General features: G+C 41.6%; 1 protein-coding gene across 1 annotated transcript in view; it reads right to left on the bottom strand.

Moving 5' to 3' along the window:
• Window positions 1-406: 406 nt before the first annotated feature.
• The window catches only part of MYOM3 (myomesin 3), a 117,139-nt gene continuing 105,689 nt past the window's right edge, over window positions 407-11,856 (bottom strand). The window contains exons 35-37 of the mRNA XM_068269003.1: window positions 4,754-4,776; window positions 4,263-4,318; window positions 407-802 (exon numbers count right to left, since the gene is read on the bottom strand). Of these exons, the coding sequence (XP_068125104.1) occupies window positions 506-802; window positions 4,263-4,318; window positions 4,754-4,776 (376 nt within the window). The 3' untranslated portion in view covers window positions 407-505. The remainder of the gene's footprint in view (window positions 803-4,262; window positions 4,319-4,753; window positions 4,777-11,856) is intronic.

The following is an 11,856-nucleotide window of genomic DNA, read 5'->3' as shown; positions in this document are numbered from 1 at the left end:
CCATGCGATTGAAACTTTCAATCGCATGGCGACAAGAGCGACGGGCGACAGTTCGGGGTGCGCGCGCGTGCGACGGCCCATACTCACGGGCGACCTGTCGCCGCAACACGCGCGCGCCGCGTGTTGAGGCGACAAAAGTCCCTCGTGAGTATGGGCCATTACTCTTCCAGATGCACTGACATACCACTTGACTGCAACAGTGATTGTTGCTGGACAACAAGGAATGCTTCTGGTCAACTCTGTGGTTTACTTATGTTTGTCCTCAAAATGTTCTCCCATTACCTCACTGTAGTTAGTGTGTAAATCTAGCACTAGTGTTACTAAATCTTTGCTATGTCTTGCACTGAACAAGCATCTCAATTCACAGTCATGCAATCAACAGGACTGTCTAAATGAAGACCAGACAAACAATACCACATTTTTATTCAAGGATAATCATGCACATCGTCATGCAAAATTCACACAGATTTGTTTGATATATCAGTAAGATATTTCAGCTCTGTTCTTAGGTCAGTGATTTAGGTGTTGCAGGTTTGTCCCAAGTTTTCTTCAGTTCTTCTGGCTCTTCACCATGCTTAAATACACTTACAGTCACTTGCCCAACTTCTGAACCATACTTGTTTTTCACAGTTATACTATACCGACCAGAATCATTAGCACAGATCTTTTCTATAGTCATTGTCACCACAGTACCCTTCACATCCAGTTTATAGCGGTCTTTGAATACTACTTTCTTCTCATTCTTTACCCATAAGATTTCAGGAGAAGGGTCTCCAGATATGTGGCATGTCAAGCACAAAGTCTAGGAGTGCAAACAGAATCATGCATTTGACTGATATTTGCAAATAAAAACATCTACTGTACATTCTAAAGCAATTTTGTCTAGAAATACCCTTGGTGGGTGGTTAATGTTCTTTTGGAATACCATCTGGAATGTCATTGCTACAATATCTCCTTAACAAGACATCACTAAAGGTGGCCACACACCATACAATTTTTTAAATATCTGTTCAATTAAATAATTGCAATCAATTTTTTCTGACTGATTGTAACATTTCAAAAATATGACCAATGTACCACACACCTATGTTCAATTTTTCCCCAATTATGATAAAAATGATTGGAAACTCTGAGAAAATTGCTAGGGTGTGTATATTAATAAATTGACAATCTAACACACACCATACAATCTTTAGAGAAATTGAAGAAAAATATCTGGCATTCCGGATAGATAAAAATCGAAAAAAACGGGAAATCCGATCGGATTTTTCCGTCGAATAAAAAAAAAGCTTTCGATTTTTTCGGGAGATCCGATTGTTTTTATCGAATTGCCGTAAAATCGGATCATTTTATTGTATCGTGTGTGGCCACCTTAATATCTTCTAGTAGGCATGAAAATGTGCAGAGAGACAGCTGCTAAATGATGCTTCAAGAAAAATGCATATAAATCCACAGCGCTTGGTACTCAAATCGGCATCTGCAGTCACCCCACAGTGCTCAAAAGTATATTTCTACAGTGACCATCACCAGAAATAAATCGAGAAAGGTCACTTCTCCATCCAAAAATCACATAAAACATTTATTAGAAGCTGATTCTATATCACATATACAATGACTTACTTCCAGGGTCCTTTTGACAGGGACCCTTAGTAGTTAAAAGCATATAGTGTAACCCAGTACACATTTAAAATCCAAAAAACGATCTCATATAAGTTGCCCAGTCTCCAGTTCCTACCGGTTTCGGCCTTGCGCCGTCATCAGGGACTAAATGATGCTGTTATTTCATGAGTAGCATGAAGAAGCGTGGGGATGAATAAAATGATGCCATCTGCTGTATTGTGGAAGGATGTGGGTGTATTTAGGACACTGGACAGGATTCCAGAACAGTATATTAGAGGGAGCATGGCAGCATGACAAACGTGTTGGGTAAAATTTTGTAGGTTTTCTAGGTATGTTTATGGATTTTAGTACAGATGAAGGCACTAGTACACTTGAGATGTAAGAAGCATGTTACGGGACAAAAGTTTTGCTGAAAATGCTTGCAAAATAGATATTAGCATGGCAGTTATAACTAAGGAAGGGTTTTATTACATATCACAATTTATTATGTGTCACAAACTCCCACTGTGACAGTCTCCCTGGTTTTTGTGAAGCTTAGAGCAAACCATTTGATGGAAAGTTTGAAAGTCAAGCACAGTGATTAAATTACTATATGCTATGATGTTTAACTTACCTCTTTTGTGCCATACTTTTCCTTCACTTCTTTTTGTCAGTTATACGTCTCATTGCTGTTTGCTGACGGTACTGCCTCACTGCCTTCCTCGACCCTAACTAATGCTTTGTAACACCAACACCAACTGAGGCTAATCCTGCAGCCTCCCAGTTTGACTAATGCTGGGACTACACCATGCAATTTCCTATCAGATAGATGGGTCGATAGAGCATTTCCGACAGTTCCGATCTAATTTTGATAGTTTTTCTTATCCATTTTCTGAACACTTCTATACAAATCAATCAGAAAAACGACCAAAAATCAGATCGGACCTGTCAGAAATTATCAATCGACCCATCTATCTGACGGAAATTTTGAAAATCGTAAGATTTCTTCTTTTTTCAAACTAGAAATGTGATTGAATTGTCTACTTTTTTCAATAACAATGTTTAAAGAGAAACTCCAACCAAGAATTTAACTTTATCCCAATCAGTAGCTGATACCCCCTTTTACATGAGAAATCTATTGCTTTTCACAAACAGACCATCAGGGGGCGCTGTATGACTGATATTGTGGTGAAACCCCTCCCACAAGAAGCTCTGAGGACCAGTTTGCCACAATGTAACAAGGTTCACAGACAGGAAATAGCTGTTTACAGCTGTCTCTAACAGCCAAAACAGCTAGTAGCAGCTACATAACCTGCCCACAGTAAAAATGTCACCAGAATGTAAATCGGGGAGACTAAAGATTTCACGAAGAGCAAACACTGACTAAATCATTTATACATAATTATTGTAAAAATGAAGCACTTTTTTCACATTATTTACTGGAGTTCCTCTTTAAGTCATTCGGGAGTGGAAAATTCTGATGGTGCAGGATAGAGTTGACAAAGGCCTGTGTGCCGAAATGTTGTGCAACTTTTACATTGAAACGTTAGCATTTATGCATATATTTTTAACATGTATGTGGAGTATTTGTAAAATGGGGAGAGGGAACATATATGTTTTTAGCAAGGGGTCACTTTAAAGGGAACCAGAGAGGATCAATAAAAGATGTTATACATACCTAGGGCTTCCTCCAGCCCCATACGCACGGATCGCTCCCACGCCGCCGTCCTCAGCTGCCTGGATCCGCCGCCACCGGGTCCCGTCATTACCGCCAGTCGGCTGGCGGACGCGGCCAATTCTCCGCATCACAGGGGGCTCCCTCCATACAGTTATGCGTGTGGCTGCCTACTGCGCAGCCGCATGCGTACGTGTATGGATGGAGCCCCTGTGATGCGAACAATTGGCCGCGTCCGCCGGAAGTGAGGGGCCCGGTACCGGCGGATCCAGGAAGCGGAGGATGGCGGCGTGGGAGCGATCCAGGCTTATGGGGCTGAAAGAAGCCCCAGGTATGTATAAAATCTTTTTCTATTTTAACAAATCTTTCCTCTCTGGTTCCCTTTAAGAGCATATGTTTCTAGTAAAGATTTCTATGGGGTATTGTGATCATGGACTGACAGTGTAAAGTAGAACTCTGAGCACTCAGTAGTAGAGCAACATTATCCGCCAGGCAACCTAGGCAGGTTCCTGGGGCCTAGTGGGTGTCAAGGGGCCCACCTGCCCCCCTCTCTGACCTTTCTCCATTTCAGCTTACCAAAATTACTACTAGGTTGGGCAAAATCTACTACCCTGTATAGGGCCCCATTTCATCTTGATCCATCTTTGAGCCCTGGTGGTTTAAAACATACTTACCTTTCCAGGGAGTCCTAGTTCTTCTCTAAGAACCCTCCCCCTATGGTGCTGATTTCCTTGGTTAAGTTCTTCAAGCTGTCACTTCTAGGATGGCTGCTGCCTTGATTGACGTGATGGCTATCCAGCTATCGGTGAGATATCTGAAAGTTGCAGGGCTGAAGACAATGTCACTGACTGGAGACCAGAGAGTGACTCTATGATGCCCATTGGACAGAAGCTTCCCACAGTCTGTATGGCCTTTCCCTAAATCTGGCCTTGAGCCCTTCAAGAAAATAGCTTCTTTGAGCAAACAATGTTACCACTGGTAAACATACCTTGTCTTCCATTATTGTTGCTAGATCAGGGAGCCCTCGGACCACTTTGGCACGATCTGGAACACATACAGGTATACCTTATCAATAATCATAATGGCAATTATGAAGTATTCATGGTAATGTTAGTGTAATGCATTTCATATGTGTCTTTGTAAAAAACATGATACTGTATAATACTGTATTTTTTCATTTGTTGAAAAGGCAAATTAATAATAATGAAAAACAAAACAAAACGCAAAACCCAAATGCATGAAAAATAAACCAAAAAACTAAAATTCAAAAATGCAAATGCAGAGAAAAATGCAGAAAAAATTGTGGGTGCGCAATACAATAAATAAAATAAACGGGGTGCCAATCCCTGACTGGCGACATGTCTCGTACGTGTGTTAAGGGTAGTAAGTTCTCAGAAAGCAAGGATAGGAATGTTTGCTTGTGATCTCTTATTTATTTTGCATGCCAATTAGCGCTTACTTTTTTACCAGGCCACTTACTTTTCTCTGTTACTGCAGCTTCCCTGAAAATCAGAGCAGAAAATATTACTGTAAATATTGCAGATATTTATGGCAAAAAGCACTTAATCAAGTCAGGGATTATGCACTACAAGTTAAGGTGACTGCGGTACGGAAAATATTTCTGGCAGATTCCGTTTTCAGTTATTTTTATTGGAAATTTTCAAGTTATACAAATGTAACAATAACATTTTCCAGTTGTCAAAAGTACTTTTTACATAATAACATGTTTTACATCATAATACAATCAAAATTCAATCAAAACTTGTACAATTTTGTAGTAGTCTGAATGGATGTTCTACATCAATATTGTACATTAGAGAAGAAGAAGTTACATTTATTATTTCAGCTTTATTCTGAGTGCTATAATGTAGCTAACATAGCTACTTAAAGACAATGCAGTTTTGATTAGGTGAGTATTCTTTTTCCCAGTTGTTGTTTCTTATTCGTAGATCTATTGGGAAGCTCAACCTCTGGAGAATGGGGAGTTTTACCCCCCTACAGAGACTCCAGAGGGTGCCTCCAAGAGTATTTAAGCACTTAGGGAATAACCAAAGTCTAGTTCCCACCTTTCACCCTATATTATCCTAAGCTTTAAACAATTTGTTCTCAGTTGAAGTCTGTATCCTATTTATCCTTGTGTGTTCTTATATTTCCAAGATATGTATGGATTTTAATTAGCTTATAAAATTCCTTTATATTGATCTAAAGTAAGCTAACCTATTTTCTAACTAACTAACCTACTAACAAACTAACTAACTAACTAACTATTTCCTAACTACTAGCTCCTTGATAAGAGCTGTTTGGTCACTCACCAATCACTCCTTTTTTTAATTTGATTACCATTATCTATCCAGGAAACTTTGTCTATACTGACAGTAAAGCTCTCCCTGCTGTTTCTAATAACTCAATGTAGGTATATGATATACATTCGTTTAAGTGGTTTTTTACTAATAAACAATAAATAATCTATCCATAACCAGTCAGCCAGTATATTTCCCAAAACCAAGAGTGGCCATTAATTCCTCATGTGTGCTCTATATGTTTAGGAGTTTTGAATTTGTATAAACTATGGGCCATAAATACGACCTTTTCTGAAGGTTCTGATACTACAACATCTGATAGCCCATGATCTTTCCGCTACTAAGTTATCATCCACCTTTTTTAAGATATTAGACAAGGAGGGGAGAGTACACGTCCTCCAGTTTTCAGCTATACCAATTTTTGTGACAATACAGATGTGATTAAAAATGAACCTTTCTCCTATGGGCATGTCAGTTGTCTTTAAATGTAGTAAGGCCATCTCTGGGGTGATTTTAGCTAGATAGAATGGAAGCTTTTTCAAAAACCTCTCAATTTCTCCCCATAGGACTGCCACTTTAGGACACGTCCAGAAAATATGCAGCAGAGATCCTGTTTTTTTACATTTCCTCCAACACAACGGAGAGGCGTTAGTATCAAATGTTGCAATTTTTTCCGGTGTCATATACCAATGCCATAGGAGTTTTAGATAGCTCTCATAGTGTGTTACACAGTGTGTGGCCTTTTTGAGAGAACCATAAGCTTTCTCCCACTCTTCCTGTGTAACATCTGTCTGTAGGAGCTCCTGCCATTTCCTGAGCTGCCATCTAGAAGTGTCATCTTTCAATGTTAATAGTGTCTTGTAAAAAATTGATATACCTTTTTGTCTATAATGTTGTTCATCCAATATATTTTTTATTGGTGGTAAATGGAAGATAGGTTGGGGTGTATGTTTGGTAAGAAATTTCTTAATTCTGAAGTACTTGACCCTATCCTCCTCAGGTATTTGATAATCAGTTTTTAGTTCTTCAAATGGTTTTAAGATGCCATTACTTAAGATATCTTCTATCAATCTAATATCTCTTTCCACCCAATTATCTAATGGTAAGTTTTTCAACGCTGATGATAAGCTTAATAAGGGAACGTCTATATTTATTGCTAAAGGGTCTTTGCTACTAAGACTGACTAGTTCCTTCCATACTCTGATCATATTGGCCGTGACAGGATTTGGGATTTTCAAGGGGATATTCCAATTAATCCTAGAGCTGAGATAGGAAATCATATCATCGCTTGGAATTTGTTCTTCCTCTATTTTTACCCACTGTTTTGGGCGTGGCTTGACGCTGGAGCTGGATGGTTGTTTGAGCCTGTAGCTCCCGGCTAAAGCACCTGATTAAGCGGCTAATAGCAGCCTGAAAAGCCTGGTTTTTTACCTAAAACCTGTGGGAACACTTCCTGACTACTATGGAGTGGAGGAGAGTGAGTTATAAGAAGAAGGATACCTCCATTATCCCACGAAAGCTGACGGATCTTTATGAGGAAGAAGGACAAGATGGCCACCGTTATACACAGCACGGTATGCGCAGCCAAGATGGAGGGCGCTCCCAGCACAAAGAGGACATGGGAATCTATCCATTACAAACAACACCGCTGCACCAAAGAGACAGATTCAAACCTCATTATACCCCATATCGTAGAGGAGATAAAGCGGATCTGGAGGAAGACACTGAGGACGAACAAGACAGAGATCGCAGCCCTCTGAAACCAGGACCTGCTGGATCTAACATACAGCGCCAGGAGAGTCTGCGGAGTAAGGTAGGACATATCCCCAGCACTACAACGAATATGCCTCCCCCCATAGATCCATTTAAAGACCTCAATGCCACAGAGCAACCGGTGACCCAAAAGGTTTTTAAAGACTTTATGGAATCCTTAAAGCGTTATGCTGCAGGGCAATATGACGGAAATCCGGAATGACATGAAGACGCTCTCCGGACACATGTCACAGTATGCATGGGAGAACGACCAGAGAGTCTCCAAACTAGAGAATAAGGTCACAGAAATTACTACAGCGTACAATGAGCTAGTGGATTCCCACAAAAAAGTACTGGGGGAGGTGATATGGCTGAAAGAGAAATCTGTGGATGCGGAAGACCGCAATAGGCGGAACAACATCAAAATAAGAGGGATCCCTGAGAGTGTAAAGACGGAAGAGCTGATGGGACATGTAAAAGAAGTTATCAAAGCTGCAATCCCTGATATAGTGCCGTCTGAACTTATAGTGGATCGTGCCCACAGACTGCCAAAGCCCACTTTCATCGCAGACCATCTCCCAAGAGACGTGATCCTTAGGATCCATTTTTATCATATTAAAGAACGCTTCCTAGCAGTAACCAGAAGAGCGCAAAAACTGCCTGAACCGTACCACAAGCTAACATTTTATAATGACTTGTCCCAGACCACCTTAAAAGAAAGAAAGAAATACACTGCTGTGTCTACTACATTAAGAAACAAAGGAATTCCCTACTCCTGGGGATTCCCAACTAAAATGAGAATCATGAATCAAGGTACAGCTTTCATCATTAAAAGCCCAGAGGAAGGATATGAGCTACTGAGGAAATGGGGGATACCTGTAACTCAGCCCAGAGAAGGAAGACCCGACCTCCCAACACAACACCCCTCACATCAATCCATGGAGTGGACCCATGAACAACCGGAGAAAAACAAATCAGATAAGGCTTCAAAGGACTCAGGTGAATGAGGTAGGGTGCCTTGCCACAAACTTTGACCCCACAGAAGACTCTTCCCCTCTAGGAAAGAGACTTCCGTCCTGAGGTGAATTGTCTACAGTCTGGCAGATTCTACCACTAGGATTAAATCTGCAAAGTGTCTGGCTAGCACAGAAGGGTCCAGGTGATGCAAATATTTTTGGCTTGCATGCACATTTCTTGCAAACTGTGCATAGCTTGAAATTGAGCCAATAAAAGGTACATCCTGACAAATTTGATTGGTCCAATTCCAGGCTGCATACAGTTTGAATGAAATCTGCATGCAAGCTGGAATTATTTGCATCTCAATGACCACCTTTGATGGCCACCTTAAATAATAGTGACATCGAAGTAAGGGCTCAAACCCACTAGCAGCCTTTTCTAAGAGCTAGTGATTTGAAAAGCTCTTGCTAATGCAATGCTATGGGGGATTTTTATAAAATCACATCGCTCAAGTGGGATAACACCGATAGCATTACATTAGCAAGGACTTTTCATATCACAAGCGCTTAGAAATAGTTTACTAATGTACTGCTAGTGGATTTCAGGCCTTGGGCCTGGAACCCACTAGTAGCGCTTTCTAAGCAGCAGTGATTTGTAAAGCTCTTGCTAATGCAATGCTAAGGGAGGATTTTTTAAAACTCACATCCTTCAAGTGGGATCACACACATAGCATTGCTTTAGAATAGGTTAGGAAAGTACTGCTAGTGGTTTCCAGGCCACAGAGTTTGCTGATTAGCTTGAAATAACATAACTTGAGTAAGGCTGGCAAGGTAAATGGTCAACTTGTTTCCCAGTATTCATTGCCTTATTGTAACTTAAGGTCCTCATTCACATTGACAGGGTGGCAATCATGCCCTCAAAACAATTACCGTATTTTTCGGCATAAAAGACACTCCAGACTATAAGATGCACCTGGGTGTAGAGTGCAAAAACCAGGGAAACAATATACCAAACCTGGTGCGTCCATGGTGCAGGAGCGTCTTGTAGATTTTCTCCCCCAATTATTGTGTCCCCCTTGTACATCATGGGCTTGATTCACAAAAGAGTGCTAACTGTTAGCACGGCCGTTTTCGCGTGAATTTTCGCATTGCACGCGATCGCGAATTTTCGCGTGAAACTATAACGCGAAAATTCACGCGAAAACGGCCGTGCTAACAGTTAGCACTCTTTTGTGAATCAAGCCCCATGTGTCCATTTGTGTCCCCTTCTGTCCCCCATATCTCCTCCGCTCCCCTCTTGTGTTCTCTTCTGCTCCCCTTGAATAATTGAAAGCAGCAGCAGCATGGCTCCCCTAATCCATCGGCTCCAGCAGCGATCAGAGACCTCTCCCTCACTGCTTCCCTAGCGCCGTTTTCTGCTGATCACATTTTATATGTCAATAAATATGGTATATTTACAGCTTAAAGGGAATCCATCTGGCCCATCCACAAGAGTGTTAAAGCGGTATAAAACCCTGACATAATATTCAATAAAAACATGTTTTTCTACTTTTTATATGCCATACGGTTATCATATTTGCTTTTGTGCATAAGTATTATTCATTTAGAAATGATACGTTCCCTAAGTACACTTTTTTTGCCCTGAGAGCTGACTTTGCATTTTATTTATAACTGCTTTATTCATCTTCTAACTTAAGGGGCCCACTGTAAGACACGAGGCAGCTGCGGCGAACAGCACCGCCGCCGCAGCTGCCTCCAAGCGGCCATCCGTCTAGGACGCCGAGGACGGAACGTTCTCTCGGGCAGGGGGTCGCCTTAGCGCGCGGGCGCGCGCACAGACGGGACCTTTATACAGAGAGGAAGCCCTACAGCTGACCTACGGGTCGGCTGACGTCAGAGGAGTCCCACGGCGCCCAGGATTGGCTGATGGAAGGGGGGCGTGCCAGTGGGGTCTCCTCTGCTTCTTAAGCCTCCGGGCTTCATTCACTCATCGTCTGTTGTCGTGAATACTTGCGTGTTAGCGCTCAGACCTTAGGCTAGATCCCTGGTGTTGATGCTAAGGATTTCACACCTAGTCTAGGATATTGCTACTTGCTATTGGTATTTGTTTAGACTAGTTCCCGGGTGTTGTTGCCAAGGACTTCACACCTAGACTAGGATATTGCTTTCTGTATTGATCTCCTGTGTATGCCTCTTAAATATTTACTCTGACTCTGATCCTGCTTTCTGATCCTGTACTTTTGCCTATCTGCCTACCTGTTGCTGAACCTCTGCCTGACTACCAATTACTCTCCTGTCTCACGATTCTGTACCGATACATACCTTCCTGTTGCTGAACCTCTGCCTGATTACCGATTACTCTCTTGTCTCACAATCCTGTACCGATACTTACCTCTCTTTTGTCGAACCTTGCCTGCCTGACCTTTCTACTCACCAGTGGGCCCTCGCCACTGGTGAGGTGCTAGCTACGCCAGCTCCTCTGGTAAAAGAGTTCTGCTAGGCTTAATTACCTGCTCCTTAGCTAACCTGTCATTTGTAGTTTATTGTGTCTCTTAGGCTGCAGTACAGCCTGACTCACCTACTCCTAGGGTGATCACTAGGCTGCTGTACAGTCTGAGTCACCCAACCCTCGGGTGTTCTCTTGCCTGCAGTACATTCTGAATCTCCCGCTTCTCGGGAGATTAAGCCTCTTTCAGTATTGTTTCTCCAGCTTGCTGGAGCTTGTACTTTAGTACACGCTCAGTGTACTGATAGTACCTCACCAGCCCCTCTGGTGAGGTCTTATTCGCTATTAAAGTTACGGTTGCACCCAATCACTACTCACTCAGCTCTTTGTCTGCTATACTAGTATTATTGGTGATTCTGCAGGTCACCCATAATCAGGTATAGCGTCTGTATTATTGGTGATTCTGCAGATCACCATATAATCAGACATTTGAGCTACGACACAAGACCGTTACACCCATACACTCAGCCGATTAGCGGCCGATCGATCACAATCGATCGATCACAAATCGATTGCCTGATCGAATTGCGGCCGATTTCGAACGATTTCAATCGATCTGACAAGCTGGAAAATCTAGGTCGATCTGATGAGATTGCTTATCAATTTGCATTGGACCTAATGGAAATCTAATGGCAAAAAATGCCATCAGATCGATTTTCAATAGATTTCATACTGAAATCTATTGGAAATCTGTTCCTAGTAAAAAATGTGGCTAAACACATCAGATAGATCAGAAAATCTATCTGATGATCTATCTGCTGCTAATGTAACGAGTGTATGGCCACCTTTAAGCATAAATACTTAATGACTGTCTGTCTTTGTTCAGCTGAGCCTGCAGTGTCATAGAAGTGTTTATTTACATTCCTCACTTGATACAATTAAGTGCAAGATAACATTATCTAAAGTTTGGATTTGTCCAGCTTTGCTGGCAGGGAACTTCCTGTGTGTAACCCTTTGAATGCTGTTCTAGTAAAAAAATAATGCTGGTTGTATATAATATGCTGTAAATAATCGATTAGCGCAAAGAAGAAATGCTGGGTTTCATTCCACTTTAAGGCACTATAGGAA

This window comes from Hyperolius riggenbachi, chromosome 2 (genome assembly GCF_040937935.1).
Source record: "Hyperolius riggenbachi isolate aHypRig1 chromosome 2, aHypRig1.pri, whole genome shotgun sequence".
Taxonomy (NCBI): domain Eukaryota; kingdom Metazoa; phylum Chordata; class Amphibia; order Anura; family Hyperoliidae; genus Hyperolius; species Hyperolius riggenbachi.
The sequence above is the reverse complement of the archived record's forward strand: the minus strand, read 5'-3'. Positions and strand labels throughout refer to the sequence as shown.